At 42.2% G+C, this 22,594-nt stretch overlaps 2 protein-coding genes across 5 annotated transcripts in view; one reads left to right on the top strand and one right to left on the bottom strand.

Moving 5' to 3' along the window:
* baiap2a (BAR/IMD domain containing adaptor protein 2a) overlaps positions 1-2,903 on the top strand; it is a 57,140-nt gene extending 54,237 nt beyond the window's left edge. Inside the window, exons 14-15 of one of the 3 annotated variants that reach the window (XM_028600270.1) lie at positions 822-864; positions 1,378-1,466. In XM_028600270.1, the coding sequence (XP_028456071.1) occupies positions 822-849 (28 nt within the window). In that variant the 3' untranslated portion in view covers positions 850-864; positions 1,378-1,466. Of the gene's footprint in view, positions 1-733; positions 798-821; positions 865-1,377 lie in introns of those variants that run through there. The other 2 variants (XM_028600267.1, XM_028600268.1) reach the window with 2 other exon arrangements.
* A 96-nt stretch (positions 2,904-2,999) lies between these two features.
* The window catches only part of aatka (apoptosis-associated tyrosine kinase a), a 32,471-nt gene continuing 12,876 nt past the window's right edge, over positions 3,000-22,594 (bottom strand). The window contains exons 3-15 of one of the 2 annotated variants that reach the window (XM_028599778.1): positions 21,516-21,649; positions 17,248-17,389; positions 13,528-13,607; positions 12,970-13,088; positions 12,428-12,515; positions 12,153-12,286; positions 11,053-11,137; positions 10,842-10,963; positions 10,305-10,454; positions 6,194-9,602; positions 5,925-6,106; positions 5,608-5,811; positions 3,000-4,564 (exon numbers count right to left, since the gene is read on the bottom strand). In XM_028599778.1, the coding sequence (XP_028455579.1) occupies positions 6,017-6,106; positions 6,194-9,602; positions 10,305-10,454; positions 10,842-10,963; positions 11,053-11,137; positions 12,153-12,286; positions 12,428-12,515; positions 12,970-13,088; positions 13,528-13,607; positions 17,248-17,389; positions 21,516-21,649 (4,553 nt within the window). In that variant the 3' untranslated portion in view covers positions 3,000-4,564; positions 5,608-5,811; positions 5,925-6,016. Of the gene's footprint in view, positions 4,565-5,607; positions 5,812-5,924; positions 6,107-6,193; positions 9,603-10,304; positions 10,455-10,841; positions 10,964-11,052; positions 11,138-12,152; positions 12,287-12,427; positions 12,516-12,969; positions 13,089-13,527; positions 13,608-13,982; positions 14,971-17,247; positions 17,390-21,515; positions 21,650-22,594 lie in introns of those variants that run through there. The other variant, XM_028599780.1, reaches the window with a different exon arrangement.

Raw genomic sequence — 22,594 nt, 5'->3', positions numbered from 1 at the left:
CCAGAAAATGTGATACTAAAAATGGACCTTGAATGTATGGTGAATTTTTACAAAGGTATTCTAAATAAAACATATCTCTATATATTAATAAACAGTCTGGTCTGACGAGAAATCTGTTCTGTCAGTGACGACATTTTCAGTTATGTTGAACTTTTCCCTTGTTTCAAACCTATGGCTTTTCCCTTGTTTCAAACGTATGGCTCTGAACTGATCTTTTTCTCTCAACAAATGTTTCGTTATTTTTTTCAAAACTGACACCCAAATCATTTCTGGCCACAGCTGTGTCCCAAGCATGCAGCTTTATCCTCCTTCCCCCCACACCTTCAGTAACACCCATAGCATCTGTGGTGCTCTGTGTCACTGTAAAAAAAAAAAAAATAAGGACTGTCAGTGTGTGTGTGTGTGTGTGGTGGTGTTGTGTACAGTATGCGTATTGTGAGTTTCTGAACTCTGCCTGCCTGCTTATCTTCTTTTGGTTGTATTTTGACTTGTGATTGAGTTGTGGGTGATAACAATAATACTTGCATTTTTAGCACAAAACTGCCTGTTGATTGCATTGCATTTGCAGTAAAATGTATGTCCACAGCTGCAGACAAATTCCTCACAGAGTTTAGGAGCATACAGTAGGCCTATATGGCATGTTGAGCATGAAGTGTGTACTTCCGTTTTCCATCCCTCATTTCAGTTACAGTTGTTATTATTATCAACCTATGGTATGTTCATCTTGCACCAGACTAACCAGCAGTGTTGTTACAAAATGTGACCCATGCATGACCTGAGAGATGAGCCATTCAAACCCCAAAGTTCTCTTTACCTTCCAGTTTGGGTCCAGAATTGTCCCGGTTCTGAGGGAACAGGACCTCCGTAAGTCACCAGCCTCCATCGCCTTTCAGCCAATCCCTTTTTTCCTTCTCTCTCTTACTGCCTGGTTCTCTCTCTCTGCTGCCATTGGCTGTCTGGCTCATCAGTAGGATGCTGGGAATCACTGGTCTTTTCTGTCCTTTGGCCTCCACGGATGTGGCAGCATTTGGTTCTGTCAGTCTAGCAGGCTTTGGGTTGTAAAAGAATAACTTTCCCTTTTCTTATGTGTGTGCATCACACCATCCTACAGAGAAGACTAACCCTGCATGCATGCCTATATCAAGCTGTTTTTGTTCTCTCCCCCTCCATATTTTACTTGAGTTTTCTCATTACATGCTTGCTAAAACTCACAGTAGATACTGTAACTATTTGCTCAACTTACTGTAAGAAACAAAACTACGGGAAGGCAGATTTCTTTGGGTGTGGTTACATAACTGGCCATGATCTATCTAAATTCTGTCATGTGTTCAACCTAACTGTCACTGTTCCTTCTCTCACCCCCTCCTCTCCCCACAGTGACCGTTCCCTGGAGGTCTACCTCCGGCCCACCTTCACCGATGACCGATCTGCGCCTATCTTCTACTAGCGGCCTGCTGCCCCCTTTTGTCCACTTTTTAAAGGGGAGAGAGAAAAATGGCCAAAATTGGCATGTTTGAGTTGTATATTATCACAAGAGGTCCCACACTGCTAAGAATTTAGTTTCTTTGCCATGAAAATTCACTCTGAGAATTTTCGGTTAATCCTTGGGATGTTTTTGCAAACGCTTTCACAGATGTTGAATGTCTCAGCCTGAACATTCAATTGCAATTGTGAGAGTAGATTTTATTAGTTATTTAGATCACACCAGTTGTGGATAAGGTATGGCTAATAGGTTTTTACAAGTAATGCAGTGGAATTATTATTTATCTGCACTTCTACTATGGGATTTGTTTTGTTCTTCAACACTATACACTGTCAAATTCATTTGAGGATTATTTGCATTAACGAGCTGTTTAGGTGAGGCTTGGGGGTGAATAAGACTATCCACAGCAGTTGTCAGTGCATCACTTTAACATGCACCGACGTGTTGATTGGGTACTGCCACAAATAGCTAGTCTAACTGGTCAGCTGGGGAAAGTAGGATTCTGCTTTTGTTAAGTGATATAGTACTATAGATTTACTAGTTGTGATACAGTATACCCATATTTTCAATGTGGGGACTGTGCCTTCTATTTATTTTTTTTAAAACATATCCTTCATGCAGCATTGACCCAATTGTTCTGTAAACTGGTTTGAGGGCATATGCATCACAGTTCAACTTGTATTTTTATATTCCTGAAAATATAGGTAGGATTGTTTCCCTTTTTGTTTGCTTGTAATGTCAGGACTTGTTTTTGCTTAGCGATCTCCAGTACAGTGCACTTCCACCAACATAATACAAGAATATTTTCACTATTTTTTCCTTTTCTTTAAATTTCAGTAATATCTAAGCTGCCAGATATGAAGCCAAGCAATGAAATACAGTGCATATATATATTGGGGCTTTTAAAAATATATATATATATATATTTAGCTTTGAGGGAGTGGTAGCTTATCAGATAAGGTACAGTATTAACATAGCTTTTCATCGTTCATTCTCAGTATTATACACTCATCTGGGAGAAAAGCTTAGAGCAGAGGCAATTATCTACAGTATGATGTGTCGGAATAGAAGTGGAACCGTATGTGATTAAAAATAAATAGTGTGTGGTTGTGTGAATGAGCTAAAATGCCTCTTAGATTGCAATAAATCAAGTTACATTGTGAAAAGTCCATTTTCCATGGATGAGAGTTAAATCACGAAAAGTTAGTTTTCCATGGGTGAGTTCTTTACACTGAGTGATATGATCAGGCTTTTATTACACAACTCATTGGCAGCAAGTTTCAAATGCATTTTTTACTTTTATATAGCTTTCATTGTGTCTATTTCTCACCTTTGTCCCTGTTTGTATTATATCTGTACTGTACAGAAAGTGCATATAAATTATCTTGTCCAAAATAAATCTAAATGGGCAGAAACTTCATACTTTTATGTGTTATGTCATGTTTTCATGTGTCCTCGTTTTGTAAGAAATTGCACTTCCTTGACAACAATGCGGATTAATATATTACAGACACGAGAAGGGAAAAAAGTATTTGGATTTATTTGTTTGGGATAGTACAATAGCAATGAGTGAGAGGGGGCAATGGAAACAGCAATGATGTTACTACCGGTGCAAAGAGCAACCCACCTCACCTTCTCCAAAGGTGTCTGCCACTTTAGCCAATAGGCTTTGTAATTTCTCTTTGGCAAATTTTAGATACTGTCATCCTGGATTGTATCTTTTCAAATCGTACAAAAATACTAGTGACGTTTTGCTCTACTTGCAGAACTTAAAAGGCAAGGTGAGAGGAAACTGAATTGGCACTTTGAGCTACAGAAGGATAGAGAGGGGGAGGGGGCCGTCGATACAGCAGTAGTAATTAAAGTCAAGCTACCTGCTACGTTGGTAAAACATTCATACAATATGTGAGATATGTCATATTTTGTACGCCTCAGACCCAGGCATTTGGCGCAAGTGTAATTGAATACATTATGTATGACACTATGGACAATATGTAGAAAATATGCATTAAGATGACATTCAACATTTGTGACTGGCATATTGACACGACACTGCTCAGTTGTGTTGAAACTCCTCTTTGTCCCTTTGGTGTCACTCTATTGCTGATGAAATGTTATAAACAAAGCCAATATGCCAAAAAAAATGAAGTGAACATGTAGCTGGCACTGTGGGCATAAATAAGGAACCTCACAGGTTTAATATATTTCATTCCAGGACAGGGAGATGAAAGGCAACAGAGCCATCACTTCTATAAATAAAGACCCAGTTTGGCTATACAAAGTGCTTCAGACAGATATGGTAACTGTAGACATTATACTGTAGGTCATCATTAACCAGAGTGAGAGGTGGTGATAATTAGGGAGTGACAACACCTTGATTTCCTCTATTATGTTTCCATTAACATAGCACACCGAATCCACCATCAAAATGACTTGGATAAAGGGACAAATTAGGTTTCAGCAACTCCACCTTCAAACACCATCACCGCCACCCGCGGCTGTTTAAAAGTTTGAAATAAAACACTAGCTTCTTACGCCACAATCATCAAGCATTGCTCTCTGGCTCCAACAGTGAGAACTGTAACAGTCTTTAAAAATGCCAGATCAATGGTAAGCAGATGGACCAAGGCAGCCAATGAGAGGAGAAGCTATGATAAGCCTATCATTTCATTTTTTTCTCCTCTTATTTTTTTATTTATTTTCTTTTAAATTCACAAATTACATAAATTTGATCGAGCAAACAAGTTATCGTCATATACTGTATGTTGAACTAATATACTGATTGCTATTTCTGCAAACAATATGATCTGATTTTGTATCCACTCTCTTCACCTCTTTACCAGCAGCTATCTCTTTCTTCAGAAAAAATAAAGGTGCAAATCATTAAGGGTCTTTTAACTACAATACGAGGCACTATCTCATAAAGATGCCCCAAACGTTGATAAAAATAAAACTCTGTAAAACATCTAGATATAATAATGCTGCTTTTCTGTAGGTCTGAGTGTTGAGAAGGACCAGGACCCATCCTCCTCCAGTCAGGACCGCGGGGCACTCAATCTTTTGGCTCATCTTCACTGTTCCCTGTTGGAAATAAATGATTGGAAATAAGTATGGTGGCTTTCATTGGAAGAGAGAATAATCAAACAGCTTAAAGTTGATACTCAACCCAAAATCTTTGTGTCAAATACTTAACTGCAAACTCTCAAATATTTACCAAAATATCTGTCAATACACTGACTATGCATTGTGTTATATGTATTATGTTGTTTGTTTACAAAACCAATGTAGAAACTCACACCCAAGTTACAAAAATGAAGGACACAACTTCCAACTTTTACCAGTCACATTTCAAACCTATAGAGGGCTGGTATTTTACACTAAAAGTTTGTTGGGGGAGTATTACTAAGACATTATGTGCACCGGATTTCAGACAAAATCACATTTAGTGATACCATTACTGACAGTGTTAATTTCAATTTAGTATAAATAATTTGTTATTAAAAGGAAGAAAAAAAAGTATGGGGGGGGAATATCCATCTGGAGAATAAAAAAAATAAAGAACAAAAATGGACACTGAAGCTTACAAGCCATGGGCAGATGTGATGTTTGCAGGTACATTTACATGCTGTTATAATGTGCTGCAGCTGAGCAGCTTATTAGCTAGCTATCCTCCAAACCAATGTCAATACCACACTTTTGTCCACCAAGCTAAGGTGCAGGACAGGACTTGTATCCATGTTTATAAGTTAGATAAGAAGACTTTAGCAGGAAGGCTAATGTGGGTTCTTGTCTGCGACCCTCGTGTTGTGTAGCCGTCAGTGTATGATAGAATGTCTGTGATGGAGCGGTAACATTATTGCTTTATGCAATTATGGTTTGAAATACAGTGATTTGATCAGCCAATTGGAATGACAGTATTCTGACAGATTAATGCAAAGATAAAGGCAAACCATCATGAAAATATATTTAAAAAAATTCCTGAGTTTCCGTGATTAACAGAGATGATATGTATGCTGTAGCAAAAACTAAAACAAAAAAATATTGTGTGATTTTGAATTTAAGATTAGAGGTCTTCAACATTATACAACAGTCCAAACAGTGTATGAAATACAGTTAATCCAGACCTGTTGCTGAGCCCACGTGGGGGTCGGAGACATGTGTGATAGAGAATCGTGAAACCATGAAACGGTTAAGTGCTACAGCTACAGGTTTAGGAGCCTCAGGACTGTTGATGGTGGATGTGGGTGAGGACTGGGGCTCAGGTATGGTGTCAGGTGAGGACAGGCGGGGCTCGAACGAGAGGTCATCTTGCCATTCATAACCCCCACCTGAATGCACACAGACAAGTCATAATTGCAGTAACCATGTGCACAATTTGGGATAAATTAATCAGAGTTAGGGTTTTGCTCTGCGTAGCTTTTTGTGTTCTTGACAAACTCACCCTCTTCTGAGTTGTTGCCATCGGTTTCTTCAGGAAGACAGAATGATTCACAGGATTGAGCTTCAAGTTCAGGGTCAGATTGTAGCTGGCGGTCAGTGTTTTTTTTCCTCTGAGGATTCCTGCCGACTTGACTCTGTGCCTGTGGAGAAGGCGTAGTCAGCCAGCTCCCCCGTTGGGCTCTCCTGGAATTTAAAAACAAAAATATTCCTCTCATAATCTAAAGCATTAAAGTAATTGTTTAAACTTTGACCTATAAAAACTCCTTATACCTGGTCAAAAAGGAACACCGTAACATCGTCAAAAAAGGACACCGCTTTTTTCTTCCTTTCCAACTCGTCACAGAAGGACTGGGTGAGCAGGGTGGGCATCTTCAGGAGGCTGCGGAGGTGTCTAGCCCTGCTGCAGTCGCTTACCACCACTGGTACTGTGGCGAAATCCTCCTCACTCTCCTCGCTGTCTTCATCTTGGATGTTATAGGTCCTCAACTCTTCATCAGACTCGCTGTCGTCGGAGTCATCCTCATCCTCCGCCTCCTCCAGCGGAGCTCTCACGTTTTCTCCGCACAGCTCCAACAATGAGGAGGAAGAGGACAGGTCGACGGGGCCGTTGGATTCTTCACATAAGCTGTCCTGTGAGTCACATTCCCCTGCGTCTATGTCCTCAAAATCTTCCTCGTTCAGCCTCGCACCCTCCCTTCTGTCCCCCTCCTCTTCCTTGATGTGAATGAATTCGGGCAGCTCCTCCTCTGTGGATTCTGTGGATCCATCACCATTTTCATTTTCTTTTGGGGCCTCATCTCTGTATTCGGTTATGGTGGAGTCCGAATTCAAAGACTGGACAGGGGAACAATCTTCTGCTCTTCTGTTCCCCTCCTCGTGGTTTCCTGGGGCCTCCTGGACAGTGGAAGGGGCTTCGGACCCAATGGAGGAGCAAAGCTCTGAGGAAGGTTCCTCTCCTGAGTGCTCCGACTCCAACCCGAGATCATCATCTGCAGGGGCAGACTCTTTAGTCAGGCAGCCGCCCATCTGCGGAGGAAATGGTGACAGCATGGACAACCCAGGGGTATGAAGGGGATGGTGTGAACTAGGGTCAGCCTCTGAGAGATTCACCAACGCGCAACTTTTGATGTGTCTCAGATTTGTTAAATGTTCCTTGTTGAATTGCCTTTTGACAAGATCATCAACTCTGATAGAGCTCAATTTCTCAGTAGGGTAGTCACGGTTACTTAAACGTGCAAAGAACTTACTGCCTTCCTCTTGAGGGCTCCTCTCATTTTCAGCATCATAGTCAGAGAAATAGGCTGAGTCCCTGTATGGGTTCTTATCATTCAGGCTCTTTAGTTCTGAGGTGATTGTGGATGTGCAGACCCCTTGGCCCAAACCCACATGCAGAACTAGTTCAGGTTCTCCTCCCAGCCTAGGGCTCCTCTCACCACACCGGGGATCTCCAAGCTCTTTGAACAGAAACTCTGGAGATTCGTTGTTCTCTGTGTCGTAGCCACTGTCCAGGGATTTGGGTAAGACGGGGGTATTGAAGGGATCGGGGCTGAAGGCTTGATCACAGGGGCTTGCCATCGATGAGGACAGGTTGAGGGTGTCTACAGAGTCAGGAGTTCCCTCTGGATGCTTCAATGGGCTTAGCTCTTCCTCATCTAGCTCAGCATAGTCCAGGTTGAAGTTGGCAAAGATCCCTGACGTGATATCGGTGATGTCATCGTCATCATCCTCACTGTAGTCACCAAGCTCAGCCAGATTAATGCTGGAGTCTCTGACCCCCAATCCACTGTCCAACGCCCTGCTACTTTCTGATGTCTCTGGATAGTTCAGCCTTTTGTCTCCCAGGCCAACAGAGATTCCTGTTGAAATCCCCTCCCACATATTACCTCTCTGCTTGGCTGACAAGGCTCCTGTTTGACCAGTCTGAGGCTCCTTGAAGGAGGATGGAGACTTTATATAGCTTGCCTCAGGAATCATCTTAGGCTCAGAGTACAGTCTCTCTCCATTAAGCAACAATTGCTTTTCACATTTTCCCTCCATTTTTCCACTCTCTGTACCTCTGGCATTAATACTTGAGCTGGTTAGAGAATCAATGCTTCTTAGATTGTCTTGAGTTAAGTTCATTTCTGCCTGAGTGGCAGTTCCCTCTCTTTCTTTGTGACATAAGTGGATGTATGAACCTAATTCAGTGGGCTCGCTAACAGCGTTACATACAGAGTCTCCTCTTTCGGCCTCCCTAGTGCCATAAGACCTGGAGCTGTGGAAGGTTCTGGTGCTGGCCTTGGTTAAAGACCATAATTCTGTTGTGTTAGAGTGAGCAGTATATTGAAGGTCCAGATAGCCATCATGCCCACTGCCTGTCTGCCTGCTGTCAAAGCTCAGGCTATTATTGTTTGCTGAATGGTTTGATGTCCAGTTAGTGGCCTCTCCCTCAGAGAAAAGGTCATCTTCAATATCGTCACCTCTCTGCTGGCCCACCAGCAGGCCGTCCTCAGTCCCTACATCAATACTAATGTGGTTAACGACGGGTAGTGTCTTTCTGAGGGGACCCATCGTATTATGGCTTTCATTAACTGTGCTCCGACCTGTGCTCGCTTCAAGGTAGGGATCACAGAACCCTAAGCTGGGGCTGCTGACTGCTTGTGACAAACTGCGTGGATTTTCTAAACGCCCCACTGGATGGTAAATGTTTGATTTGGACTCTGTCGATGTATTTAGTTCAGACAGATAGGATTGGCGTGCCTTGTATGCTGATGACTGTTCAGAGTAGACCATGTCATCCTGACTGGAAAAGAAGCAGTTATGCGAGTGACCAAGCTTTAAAGGGCTGGTGCTGGATGACTGCCTCAGCAGTGGCTCCATGGTTAGTTGGACAGTGGGGCTTGAATCAGAGTCATAGGCAGCAGATGTGTTGTTGTCAGTTGACCAGTAAGCACTGGGCTGTGCCATGGATGAACCAGTCCGACTCTCAGTGGACAACCTGCTGCTGCTGGCCTCCAGTCCTGGGCTGTAGTCCACCATGCTGTCATCCAGGTTCATGTTACACTCTACTGGTTCCTCTATGCGAATGTAGTACTCGCTGCTGACCGAGGGGCTATGGGCACTCAACACTGGGACCACATCCGGGTGTTCAGGTTCATAGTAGGATGGGGATATGCCTGAGGTCAGGCTGTCAGTCTTGCAGCCCCCTGAGGTGCTTCCTTTACTTGAGTAGTAGATATCCTGGTAATATGGGTTCCCCTGGCCCAGTGTCCCACTGGTGGAGGAGGAGCAGTAGGGCTGCTCAGCTCGGGCCTGCTCCCACTTGTACTCAAAGTTGAGACCATGGCTGGTCTCCATGACAGTCAGTAGGTCATCCCCTGTCTCAGAGTGGAAGCTGTCAGAGAAGTGATCCAGGAGAGGGAAGGAGGACGAGGCAGAGGAGGCCAGCTCCACTGCCTGAGTTTGGTCTGGACTGGGGACATCAGCTGAGGCGGGTGTAGGGGTCAGGACTAGGGCTGCGGACGTAGCTGTGTGGGAGGTGCTGCCGAGTAGGTTGGGTCTCAAGGCATTCCAACGTTGTTCAAAGTCTTCCTCTGCCTCACTGGAGCCTTTGGCACACAAGTATGTGACCAGAAGGTGGACTTCCTCACTGCTGGGTCTCAGCTCTGGCTGCAGCCAGCAGAACTGCATCACCTCGTACCTGGACAGAAAGAGAAGAAAAGGTCGGAGGCAAAAGAGATTAAAAGTTAAAATTCTGTTACTCTCCTTAGTTAGCTCAGAATAATTTGGTTTGGATAAGGAGATAAATAGGCATAAGGTATAGAACTAATTCTAGACCAACAACAAAGGAATAAAAGAAAACCTTTGAAGTGAGCACTTTGTAGCAACACATAGCACTTGTTCAAGACATAAAGATTATATGAAGGAGGTGCAGTGCAGATGCTGGCATAGTTAATTACATTCGTTAGCATTAGTTATGTATGTGTGTGTGTGTGTGTGTGTGTGTGTGTGTGTGTGGAGTGCATTTAATTTAGTGAAGAACAATTTTGAAAAACAAATAAATAAAAATATTTGGCTGGCGTCCCAGCTAAAGATGAATGAGGTCATTCAACTCTGGTTAATGCCAAGGGGGACATAAAGAATAGGAAAAGTATTGATCATCTGCCCTTGCTAGCAAAGAGAAATATTGCTACGGTGGACTGGTGCACCACTATAAGCAGAAGCCGATTTTAAAAACAAGACACACTGACTTGTTAGAATTGAATTGGTCAGCGAGACCTGGAGGCCTAGTAATGTCTAAAATGTATGTGGTTTCAAGATGTATAACATTTTAAGTGTCTGCCTATGCATATTTATGTACAGTATGTCTCCCCGAAAGTACGGGCATGCAACTATGTCTCACCAGCGCTCAGCCAGGGGGAATTGGAGCAGGGGTTTGGGTAGTTTGAGCTGCTGTTCCTTCACAGCATATGTCAGCACCTGTCTGTCAGAGTAATGTCTGTACGGCTGGTTTCCCAGCTCAAATAGCTCCCACAAAGTCACTCCTAATGACCTGGAATGGGCAAAGACATCATTAAGTGTGTTCACCACTCATATCCCACATTTGGCCATGTTCCAAACAAGCTGTTCATTGCATACTGTAACCTTCTTTATGTTAAGTTATGAGTACATTTGTGCTTTACACATATTTTACCAGAGTTTCACCATAAAAGATCACAGGAAAACATCAAAAACATCAAAAGCTAAGAATCCAGTGTAACATTCTAGCAATATAACCTGCATTAAAACAAAGTTTCAAGCATTTTGTTGTTTTGAAAAAAAGATCTATGTTAAGCAATTTCTATATTTTGATAGGGGATGAAGGGGATGTTGGTATGGTAGTGTTATCTCATTAAACTTGCAATAATATTTCCTGTTTGTCACTCTTTAAATATCTCACCATATGTTGCTGGATTTAGTTTGGTCAACAACCAGCAGGTTTCCGTGGACCTCATCTATGAGCTCAGGTGCAATCCAGCGCAGGGGCACCCAAATCTGGTCTTGTGTTACGTAATAGTCATCCTATAGAACAACAACAACAAAAACATGTTTGAGTACTGATAAGGTAAAATGCAGTCAATATAAATGACAACATCAAAAGACATTCTGACCTTGTATCGGCTGTGAGAAAGGCCATAGTCTCCGATCCTAACTGACATTTCTGAAGTTAGCAGGCAGTTTCGCAATGCCAGGTCACTGTCAAAACAAAGGAAACTGTCATCTAATACAGTACAACTGAGCTGCATAAAAATACCTATGTTTATTTCCATATTTATGTATCTTATTTAAAGGCTGTGTACACCTTTTTCAATCTATATCTGTTTTTCGTTTTTGTTTCATCTTGGACCACACTGGTTTGAAATGGGCGGAGCTCAGTTGGAAAAAAAGATGAAGTCACGTACTGCCATTCACCAATTGGGATTTGGCAACATTTGAATCAAAATGTAATGACGTTTGTGGGATTGTTTGGTTATTTTGCCAGGCCACTGTCAGTCAAACTTGATCAAACCACAACCACACATTCCTGAGTGTTAAAATATTAATATATTAAGACTTAAGAATGTTTTTATCTTGCTTTGATTGTTGCTTATTTATTCATAAACAAAATACTTTGCATTAGAAACAAGGTTTGCAGGGGCTTTAAATTATTGCTGGAATTTTTATGACTAATACTTTCTTTTCTTTTTTTACCATTGTTATACCCAAGTCAGTATATTATGGGAAGTTTTCTTTTCGTTATACATGCTAATCAGTGTTTGTTGAAACATATTGTTTGTGATATATTGTCAATGAATATGTCTCACTGCATTATGATTATCCTATGTAGCCACAGCATCAATTAAATCATATCATGAAATGTGTACATACAGTATCATGTACGGTTTCTTCTCATCTGACCATGTAACATGACACAGACTTAACAAAGTCACTTTGTCTAATCTCACCTCATCCACAAACAGTGAGCTCTTTTCACCTGGCAGCCCCTGATTGGTTGCTATGGCAACCACATGGCTGAAAGAGAGCGATAGGGGCTCGCCCCCGGCAACAAAATCACTGATGCTGGAGTTTGTGACAAATACTCAGGCAGCACCAGGATGTTGTTGCAGGGAGAGGCCAGCAGGGGGCACTCAGAGCATACAGGTTCCTTTCTAGAGCATTAACATTGAGGTTTATGAAGGCAAATAGAGCTGGATTGACTGACACACTGCACCTGTGTATAAAGTTGTATTTGTGGAGTTGCAGAAGCCCAGAGGCAATGTCACACGCCATTCGCTGGAGGATCAAAGGGTCAGGAGTCTCTGAGTCAGCCACCCGGCAACTGCACAGATAGCTCTTTAGATCACCCTGAGAGGAGACAGGAAATGAGGTTGTAAGCTGCTCTGACCGTTTATGAATAAACCAAACAACAATGAACCAAGAAAGAAAATAATTAGGTATATGGGAGGAACTGAATAAACAGAATTTGATTATGAAAGCATGTCCCACCAGAGGGCAAAACTCCATGACCAGCAGATAAGGAGTGACCTCTGAGCACTGGGCCAGGCACTGCAGGAGGGCAGGGTGCTGCAGGGTTCTGGCAGAGGAAACAGGATGTCAATAGGTATGCATGCACAAACACCGTACACATAATTAGGGCTGCAACTAACATGATTATTTTCTTGATTATTTTCTCGATTGATCGATTAGTTGTTTGGTCTATAAAATGGTGAAAAATGTTGATCAGCGATTTTCATAGCCCACAATGACAAAAATGTCTTGTTTTGTCCACAGCTCAAAGATGTTGAGTTTACTGTCATAGAGGAGTGAAGTAACCAAACCAATTCATCGATTATCAGAAATAGTTAGCGATTCATTTTAAAGTTGACAACTAATCGTAGTAGGATGGGGATATGCCTCGATAATCGATTGCAGCTCTACATACTATAATACATTTCTGATCATTCATTTACATTGTTTTATTGCTATGTGGTGTTATTGATGGGGTGCAGGGCTGTGCTGTGTGATCTCTGATGTTTCAGTGAACTGACCGGTATGGCTGCACCTCCTCCAGGAACTGCATCTGATCCTGGACACTGGCACTGGACTTCAGCTCCTTAACCACTACCTGGGTGGTGCTGAGGCCCGCATTGACCTCGCCCAGCAGAACCTGAAAAATACACATAGGAGGAAGACCTTTATACCAAACTCTACAATCTACGCCAAACAGCATCAACATGCAATTAAAAAGTGAGAAAGTGTGAGAAAAATTAAAGTAGAATGAGAATGGTGAATCTGGCGCATCTAAGAAGTAGTCACAGCAGCATGTACTGTACGGTAAACTGTGAGGAATTTACTGTGACTGTGAATTTCAACTCCTCTCTTCAACACAAGTGCCAAAGATTAGCCTCGCTAGAATGAGATCATCATCACATTACCCGTGCATTCCTCACAGAGTAGAAAGCACATTGGAGTACAGTTCATACAGTAGGGAAGGAGGCAGTTGAAAGAGTTAAAGCAAGTTATAATGAGTACAAAGGTGGTTTCTTCGGACACAAAAGCCACTGTGATTGTGTGTATGTTTTAGGAACAACAAAAGCATGTTTCACCTTGCCAAACCAACCATGTCCAATCTCCTTTAGATAGAGTAGACTATGGCGGCCAAGGTCTGATGATTTCAGCAGCTGGACTGGAAAGGAACAGTAAAAAAAGACAAAAGATTATGTTAAGACGGAGGAAAAAATAGAGACTGTTGGAAAAAAACAAAATAAACAACAGAGAAAGAAAGGTTTTCAAGGAGCTAAAAAGTCAATAAAAGAAAAATAGAAAGATGGGAACAGAAATGGATTTTTACAGCACAGGGAAACATCACAGACATGGTTAGTGAAAGAATATAAACTCCTCTCAGACGAAGAATAAATGTACATTTTCCTAAATAATGGCATCAACTAAAGAGGAGAGATTGCCTGAAGGCAAATAAACACAACTTCCCAACTATAATTAAATAAGTATCTACAACAACAAGGAAAGTTGGAGCCAGCAAGTCATGCACAAATTCAAATACCTCCATGGATCCTCATATTTCAAAAATGGAGATGATGGTGGAAAGATGATGGTGGAGCAGTGGAGCGGCCAGCCACTCTGAGCACCGTGACAGGGACTGAGTCCCATGGAGGGATGAAGTACTGGTTCAGAGTGTGAGAACCGAGAGCCCGTGGCCTCAGCCCCAACCCCAGGCGTCTTAGCCTCATTGTGTGTATTTGAGAAATAGCCCACGTTCGCAGTGTGTTTGTGAGAGAGCCTCGGCAGGATTTAACCCTCTGAGCCCTCGCACAGCTGAACAAGCTCCCCACGCTGCCTCTTCCAGTCTGCACCGAGATCATCCTCCAACTGGGACACACAAAAACACACTGTGCTCGTCCAGAGCTTTCCAGCTGTTGAGCAAACACCAAAATCCTTGATTCCTATACTGACTACATTTAAATCTACAGTAAGCTGAGAGAGATAGAAACGCATCATAGCTTCGACTCATTGGAACAATCTGCCGACGGTTTCACGCAGGAGGATTTCTGCCCTGGGCGCGGAGATTGTCTGGTCATGCATCACGCCTGATGTGACCATCACCCATGTTGGTAGTGTGCCGTCTGACGCGCCAGCTCTGTGTGCAGCTTCAAGACACCCAGTTGTGACATAAGGCCCACATAATGCCCCCCTGTCACCCAGGACAGCAGCATTCCTCATCAAAACAGGACACAAACACTGCTCTGTCAGATGCAGAAAAGACCTCTGTCATACACACTCACCAGCCCTATCTCAAGCCTCCCCTCCCCACTCTTAGGTCCTGGTGCATGCCACCACCCTTCCCGTGTCTCTCCTCATTCTGTCACAGACCTTTCACTGTATTCTGCCCATAATGCCAGTCCTCCACTGGTGCGTTCCATGGAAGTTTCAGCCCGGCTCATCCACTGCCCAGCCAGCCTAAATCAGGGCCATTGTTTGGCTCGCTCACGCACACGCTCATACTGCGTCTCCTGGTACCCAGTGGAACACACACACACACACACACACACACACACACACACACACACACACACACACACACAAACACACACAAACACACACACACACACACACACATACACACACACACACACACACACACGCACGCAAACACTCATGTGCAGACACACACAAGGCCCATTCTCCACTAAAACACTGGGCAGAGGTTGTCACGATAACAACAGTCCCACACTTCTCCACCCCCAACCCCCCGAGCCTCCACCACCCCTCCCTGACAGAGAGAAATAAAAAAGAAGTGGTATTTTTCCGAAAGTGGAATGTGTGAGTGTGAGTGTGCATTCCCGTCCTACTCATGGCATTCCCAGAGAAGATGGTGGGGTCCAGTGTGACTGAGGGATCGGTGGGCCCGTGGAATGATATACACACAATCGCTTCACACACTCACTCTGATGCATCGAGCCTCTGTAGTGGGTTTGAAGGCTTTGAACGACCTCTTGAATAAAAGATTAGACCAACAAGTGAAAAGCAGGACTGTCATATCAATGGCAAACGTTGTACTGCATGTTCATACAGATGTATATAAGTGATATAGAACAAGCCATTCATGGTTAGAGAAAAAAACAATGTAACTAGTGTTTTTGTTCAGCATGCAATTACTAGGCTCATTTTCATCGTGTGTATGTCAGTGTGGGGGTGGAGGATTTATGACATGGGCATGATGTTCATATTTATGGAGGAGCCTGCTCAGTCTTTGACCTGCAGCTTATTGATGTTATACTTTAGAAATATATCATTCCTGCCATTTCCTACCCTCTTAACTTTTTTCAAATTTTTGCACGCTTATGACAATCTGTCAGATATTAGCAAAGCACTGAAGAGCCTGCAGAAATACTTCCCAATACTTCCAATATGCGCAGGTGAAAAAGTTGATATACTGTAATAATAATAAGAACATATTTTACTTTACATAAGAAAGAAGCAATGAGTATGAGACCATTCTCTCTGACTCAGTGAAAGGAGACATTCTCCCCTTTTTCACAATTGCTCTTCCTTTCACCATCTATCCATTCCTCGCCCTGCAACACCTGGTCCAATCATACGACAGTAGCTATGGAGGACAGAGGGGAGGCTAGTAATTGGCTGCGAGCCTGAGGCTGCCTTGTCCAATCATTGCTGGAGCTCGCATCCTGGGAAGCTGAGCCCCAACTCGCCTCCCTTCTGGCTGAGCACAGTGCAGCGCAGACAGCCAGTGAGTCATGCAGGGAGAGACACCCAGGATCTGGCTTACACTGAGATTCACACACACTCCACATACATGTACATGTACATACACGTACTTATTACTGTCAATGTAACCTATAATTTGGGGAGGTGGTGGACTTGGGGACTTGGGGGGGTCTTTTATTTTTTTTTGTGTGATGTTTTTCTTTTTATATGTGTTATTGTGTAATGTCATGTTTTGAGCATGTGTGGCTCTGACAGTTATTTTCTAATAGTGATTGAAAGGACCCCCTTGAAAATGAGATGGTACATCTCAAGGGGCTATCCAAAATAAAGAATAAACATGCACATACACAACAGGCTGGGCTTGAGGCAGAATGACCTGAAGGAAAACAAACAGGCTGTGACGTTGCTGAGGAGGATCATGGATATAGAAATTTAAGACCCCAACATACAGTTACATGGATGTGTGCTGAAGTATAGATGTTGGATTATGTAAGATCAAGATTCAAGTAAAATAGGAACAATGTAACGTAGCATGCATTTACGAACACACACAGAACCCCAGAAATAATGGCCACTAGGGTTAGGTCAGATTCCTTCCCCTCCAGTGCGCTGCGTTTTTCACATACAGTATGCAACATCTGCAGTTGCTCAATTTTGAAATGCATTACACAAAGGACAGATGTCTTTCCCATGTTGAGATAGAACGCAAGAAAGAAGAGACATATAATACACAATAACAAATCAAAGAGGCCATGTCTGTTCCAGCTAAGGTAATCAAAATGTACTTTGTTTTATCTCATCCAAATCAATAGAACCAGTAAGATGTTACATAATTCACTTGTGCTATGCTCCCAAGAAGTAACAACCTGTTTTAATAGTCTGTTAGTGGGGCAGAAATTCTCTCTTGAGCTGGGGAATTAATAATGACTACGGAGACATGTAATACAGATAAGAGAGAAGATGAGAGAAAATAAGAAATGAAAAACACCAGGAAGCAAAAACTAAATGCAAAAACAGGTCATTAAAAGTCCAAGCAGATATAACTAGGTGTTATGTGTTGATAGTGTTGCCTAGTTTCTTACTGGATCTGCCAGGCTGTTTGGAGACAGGCAGGGAGACCTCAGTGAGGGGAAGGATGTAAACCTCGGGGCCATTCTGGGAGGAAGGCGAGGCCAGGGTGGAGAGATCTGCCTGGTACTCCTCTCCCTCAGTGTTTTCAAACTCCTGGTGGAAAGAAACATTCTGGAATTAGTCATCCACTCGCAGCCATTCTATCTCTGCGATAGTGGGAGACAATGGTTCAACTGTGAGGGCATTCAGATGCACTGAGGCACACCCACCGAGCTATATACATAAGTCATGTATGCTGTGGGTTGTTTTGTGTGGGTCACGACAAAGACGCTGTAGGAAGAAGCACACTAATGTGTGTCTTCAAACTGTATACACAAAGCCTGTCTTTCTTCAGTCTTTTCTTTCTTCCTCTTATAGACTCACATATACAAACCCCAAGGTTCTTTTCGTGAAAAAAATGCACTTTATATACCATTACCATACCATTGTAAGTAAAGAAACAAAACATGACTTCACATACATATGTAGTTACAGTTTATGTTTGTTTGTACAGAATAAAAAGTACATTTTGGCATTTATTTTAACCCATGAGGACTTATTGTTCTCAAAGGATGTTTTAGTACATCATGTCAAAAATATCTGAGAGGAAACACCGATGTCCTGATTATTTGAAGCTTCATGATTTAAACTGTGCTGTTACATCTGCCATACATCCACAAGTTACATCCTCTACTGTGCACTATGAAAAATATAACCAGAAATAACTCTGGTCCTTTAACCGCAGATCCCCCTACTAAGTGGGATGACGAGAGGAGAGTGTAAAACAGTGACCCTCTCTTTCCATCCCTGTACACCATACATCATCCTCTGCTAAGCCTGTTTTATCCCTACTTCTCTTCTTTCTGCCGCCACATACGTTGGTGCTCCCCAGTCTACTGCATTGTCCTTGCTGTCTAATTCTTGTAGTGTGCCCCTATAGAAACCCCCATACAGTATGTAATAAAAGTGCTGACATACCGCATAGTAGGAAGGAGACAGATTTCAAACTTTGCACATACGAGAGAAAAATGTTGCATTGTCCTTTATGTTGTCTCTCCTTTTCCTCTTCCACATTTAGCTTCGAAATCAAGTCTGTCTTTGCCCAAGTAGCTATTATTTAGTGTTTTTAACACAGAGACGAGGATCAACCTTCTGGCTATAAATGCTAAAACAAAACAGTAGAGTAGTGGAACAACTCCATGAGCTTTATAAGACCATCATGTTCAATTATAATTTCTTTTTTTTATAGATATTTATATTGTTTTTGCTCCTTTAACTATGTGTCTGTTTGTAAAAAAGTACCTATTTGCATTACTGAGTGATTGAGGCAAGCTTATGAACTGAATAGAAACTGAAGTAACCAAGATCACAGCAGCACTGCCTCCATTGACTGGCATGCTGCACTTATAATGATTTCCTTGTCTGTATGATTTTTTTAGGTTATAGCAGACATCAGATTTGAATCACAGCCTCCCCTCTTTCCATTAACTATATAATTTCAGTCAAATCCCCTCTTGATGCTGTCCTGTCTGTGTCCTAACACACAAAGCAACATCACTCAGTGATCTTTAAGTCAATGTTGTTAGCAGTTTCTGAGACTGTGTGGCTATGTTGGGAAACCGGGCTGGCAATAGTGCTCCGTTCACAAGCACTGAGCCATCCACCCATCCATGCATCCATAACAAGCCTATCTCCCACTTGCAGAAACCACAGACGTCAAGAAAGGAAAAGAAGAGAAAAAGAGAAAAAAAGGAGGAAATGAGAAAAAAGGAGAACAGGAGAGTGGGTTGCAGGATGGACTATTATGAAATATTTAAATGGCTCATCATGTGTGTGTGTGTTTTTGTGTATTTACAGGTGTCCAAAAACACCAATGACTATGTATATAGGAGTGTGTATATGTCTGTTTCTCATTCAAGAGAACCATCTGCCATTCTCCTCAGAGCGAAGTGGGAATGCGAGCACCTGGCTGTGAGTCAGCGTTGCATAGCTCCCCAGAGAGCCTTCAGTTTAGAAAGCACTTAATACCCAGCCTCACACTACGCGCTCCAGTAAGAGTAACAGCGATGGAGAGGAATAATGAAGCTTTGTGGATGGCGCAGCGGTGCAATTTTGCAGTCCCACACGACTGCACACCTTACAAGTGAGTTGTTGAGTGACGAGCCAGTGCCAAAAAGAGTGGGAACTGTTTGACCATTCTGTGATGTTTGCTGCCAAACTAAGAGAGCAAGACAAAGATCTGATAGTTTCTGTTGTCTGGAATTGCAATGAACTATAATCAAGACAACAAGCATTATATTTTATTCACTAAAGTGAAAATTTGTGTTGAACTGTTTTAGCATAAGCCAAATAAATTAGAATATTTTAATTTTAAATTGCCTGAGAACTGAAAGTTGTGCTCCTCTGACAGAAGATTCATTGTTAGCAACCACAGTTACAATGCACTCTCTTGTTATTGTAATCCTTTCATTTGTTTTTTTCTCAAATGTCCATATTTACTATTATGTTAACAATAACCCACAGCTTTGAATGAGTCACATACTCAAATTAATGCTGTTATTCTCCACCTATTGTTATGTACAACTTATGCAACACACTTAACATCTATAAAAAGGAAACTCTTTCCCCAACCTTTTTCCAATGATTTTTAGAGTGGCTTGGCAAGATGCAAAGTCTCAAAAATGATTTTGTAAAACTATCCTCCCATCTTTTACTGTATCTTTACAATAAAATACTTCCATCTGTTTTGTAGCTAAATGTTCACTGTGAACTATCTGACGACAGGGTGCATAAGACAATATCCCTGCAAGAATCAATAGTGTCACATTGGTATATGAACCAGGCTCAAGGTGGGGCCGTGGTTGATCATGACAAAATGAGCTGCTATAGCCATTCTTCTGCCATTAGTCTTTTCACAGCAAAAAGCAGGCCAATGGAAAGCAGACACAGACCAAGACTACCGCTGTTCCTGCAGGTTATTAAAATACGCGTTCACATAATCAGACAGACTGCTGTGGGCTGGGCGCACACTCACCACACACACACACACACACACACACACACACATGAAAAGTCCAGAAGTTGTTAATGGAGCCTGCCTATGCTGTGCTCATTAGTGACACCGTTGTCCCTGCAGCATCTACCTACCACATGCTGTTTTCCACTGTTCAGCGTGCACACTGCAGCACCGACCTGACTGTTACCACACACAGAAACAAGCTGCTCTCCTCTCATCCTCTCTCATTTCCTCTCCTCTGCGTCCTGCAGCTCTCTAATCGACACAAAAAGTAAAAAAATGGTTTTCATTCCCTCCATTCCGAGCCCCATAATTCATGCAAGGAATTATGGGGGAATATTGTGGATTCAAATTGCAAAATAATTTTCATAAGTGAGCTTAACAGAAGGCTGTTCAGTCGGGGCTGTAATTTACATATTCTCCAGCTGAAAGAGTTAAAAACATTAAAATGAATGGTGAATTTGGTGATAATGCCATAAGCAGCTAGTAATCAGGGAACTAGTAACGTCAAGAAGCATACAGCGAGTCTTGGGTTCCTCCTCCCTCTCCCTCTTCATATGCCCCTTGCCTGTGTCAGGCTCTGTTAGTCCTCATCACCTGCTAAGTTCAACGCTGATGTTTGGCACAGCATGGCTGAGTCATGATGGCAGCTGAAGGCAATATAGAGACAGCATTTGCCAGCATGGGATAAGTAAGAGTACTTGGTTGCATTACTTGCATACAATGAGGCAATAGTCCTTCAGCATTTACAGTAAATGTAGGTTAGAGAGTTGTATCAATAAACTATCATGATCCTGACATAACCGAGGATCAGGTCTAATGTAACCAAGTGCTTATCAGTGTTAATCAATTAATCGGCAGATTAATCCATAATGGAAATAACCGTTAGTTGCAGCCTGGCATTTTACTATTACTTTTTTTTAAACAAAATTGAATGTGTATGTAAACCACATCATTTCTTCTTCAAAGAAGAAATAATCAACAGATTACTCGACAGCAAAAGAATAATCTTTAGCTGCAGCCCAACTTTATTTCAACCTCAATTCAGCCTTTACTTAGTGGCAGACTAAAAAGAGGTTGAATGGCAGTTTATTAAAATATATGTAAGGTGATTTTTTTCATGTCTGTGTGTTAGTACTAGTAACTCACATTTGATATCTTAAAAGTATTAGTTCCTTTTCTGTTATTTTCACCCCTTCCAGCAGGGGGCTGTAGTGAGCTCACCTTGAAGCCGATGTCGCCCTTCTTGCAGCAGAGGCAGGCCAGCATGAGGAAGACGAAAGTGAAGAGGCCAGAGAAGGAGACAGCTACAACCGCCAGGGATGAAGGCCACGACAGCTCGCTCAGCGGAGCCCCGTCTGCAACACGGGAGGATAATACCAGTGTTAACAGGGTGGAAAGCACAGGGATCAGATGGCAAACTGCAGTCATACAGGAAATGAAAAACTAAATAGAGATAAAGGTGACGCAGGCGCACACGTTACTAAATCCTGAAGAAAGATTCATGTGACTTATAATTAGCATTAGCTTGTGCTTCCCATTCATAGCCAGAATCTGAATTGGAATCAGGTTCCTGTGTCTTAATTACAGTATAGTTTCAATGCAATCTGAATCATCAAGGCTAAAAGGTTCACAATTCTACAAACATGCCTCCCTCTGGATAATAATTTTATAAAGCAGCAGAATAGGTGTTAGTGGCTCATTATGTCTCACTGTAAACAACTGATGAATGAAAATGATTTTGGTTAATCTATAATCTGCTTTTCATTTACTGAAATGCCCCTGCAATGCCTTGCATGCATCACCCTCAAAGAAACCATTCAAAATTCAAACCATCATTTATTTAATTGGGGTAACTGCATTCCAGAACAATGCACACAATGCTATTAAATCCCAACACACAAATTACATTACATTATATGTCATTTAGCTGACGCTTTTATCCAAAGCGACTTACAATTAAGTGCTTTCAACTTTGAAGGTACAAACTCGAGACAACAAGTAGTAAGTGCAAATACATTAACTTTAAATAAGCAAAGCTACAAAGAGATATGAAAGTGCAGGTTCAAGAGGTTTTTTGGGTTTTTTTTTTTATCCAAGGTGTAGTCGGAAGAGATGGGTTTTTAGCCTTCGGCGGAAGATGTGTAGGCTGTCAGCCATCCTGATGTCAATGGGGAGCTCGTTCCACCATTTGAGAGCCAGGACAGTGAACAGCCGGGATTTCGTTGAGTAATTAGTTGAGCGAAGTGAGCAGGTTGGGGTATAGGGTTTGACCATGTCCTGGATGTAAGCTGGGGCTGATC

Source organism: Perca flavescens, chromosome 15, assembly GCF_004354835.1.
Source record: "Perca flavescens isolate YP-PL-M2 chromosome 15, PFLA_1.0, whole genome shotgun sequence".
Taxonomy (NCBI): Eukaryota; Metazoa; Chordata; class Actinopteri; order Perciformes; family Percidae; genus Perca; species Perca flavescens.
The sequence above is the reverse complement of the archived record's forward strand: the minus strand, read 5'-3'. Positions and strand labels throughout refer to the sequence as shown.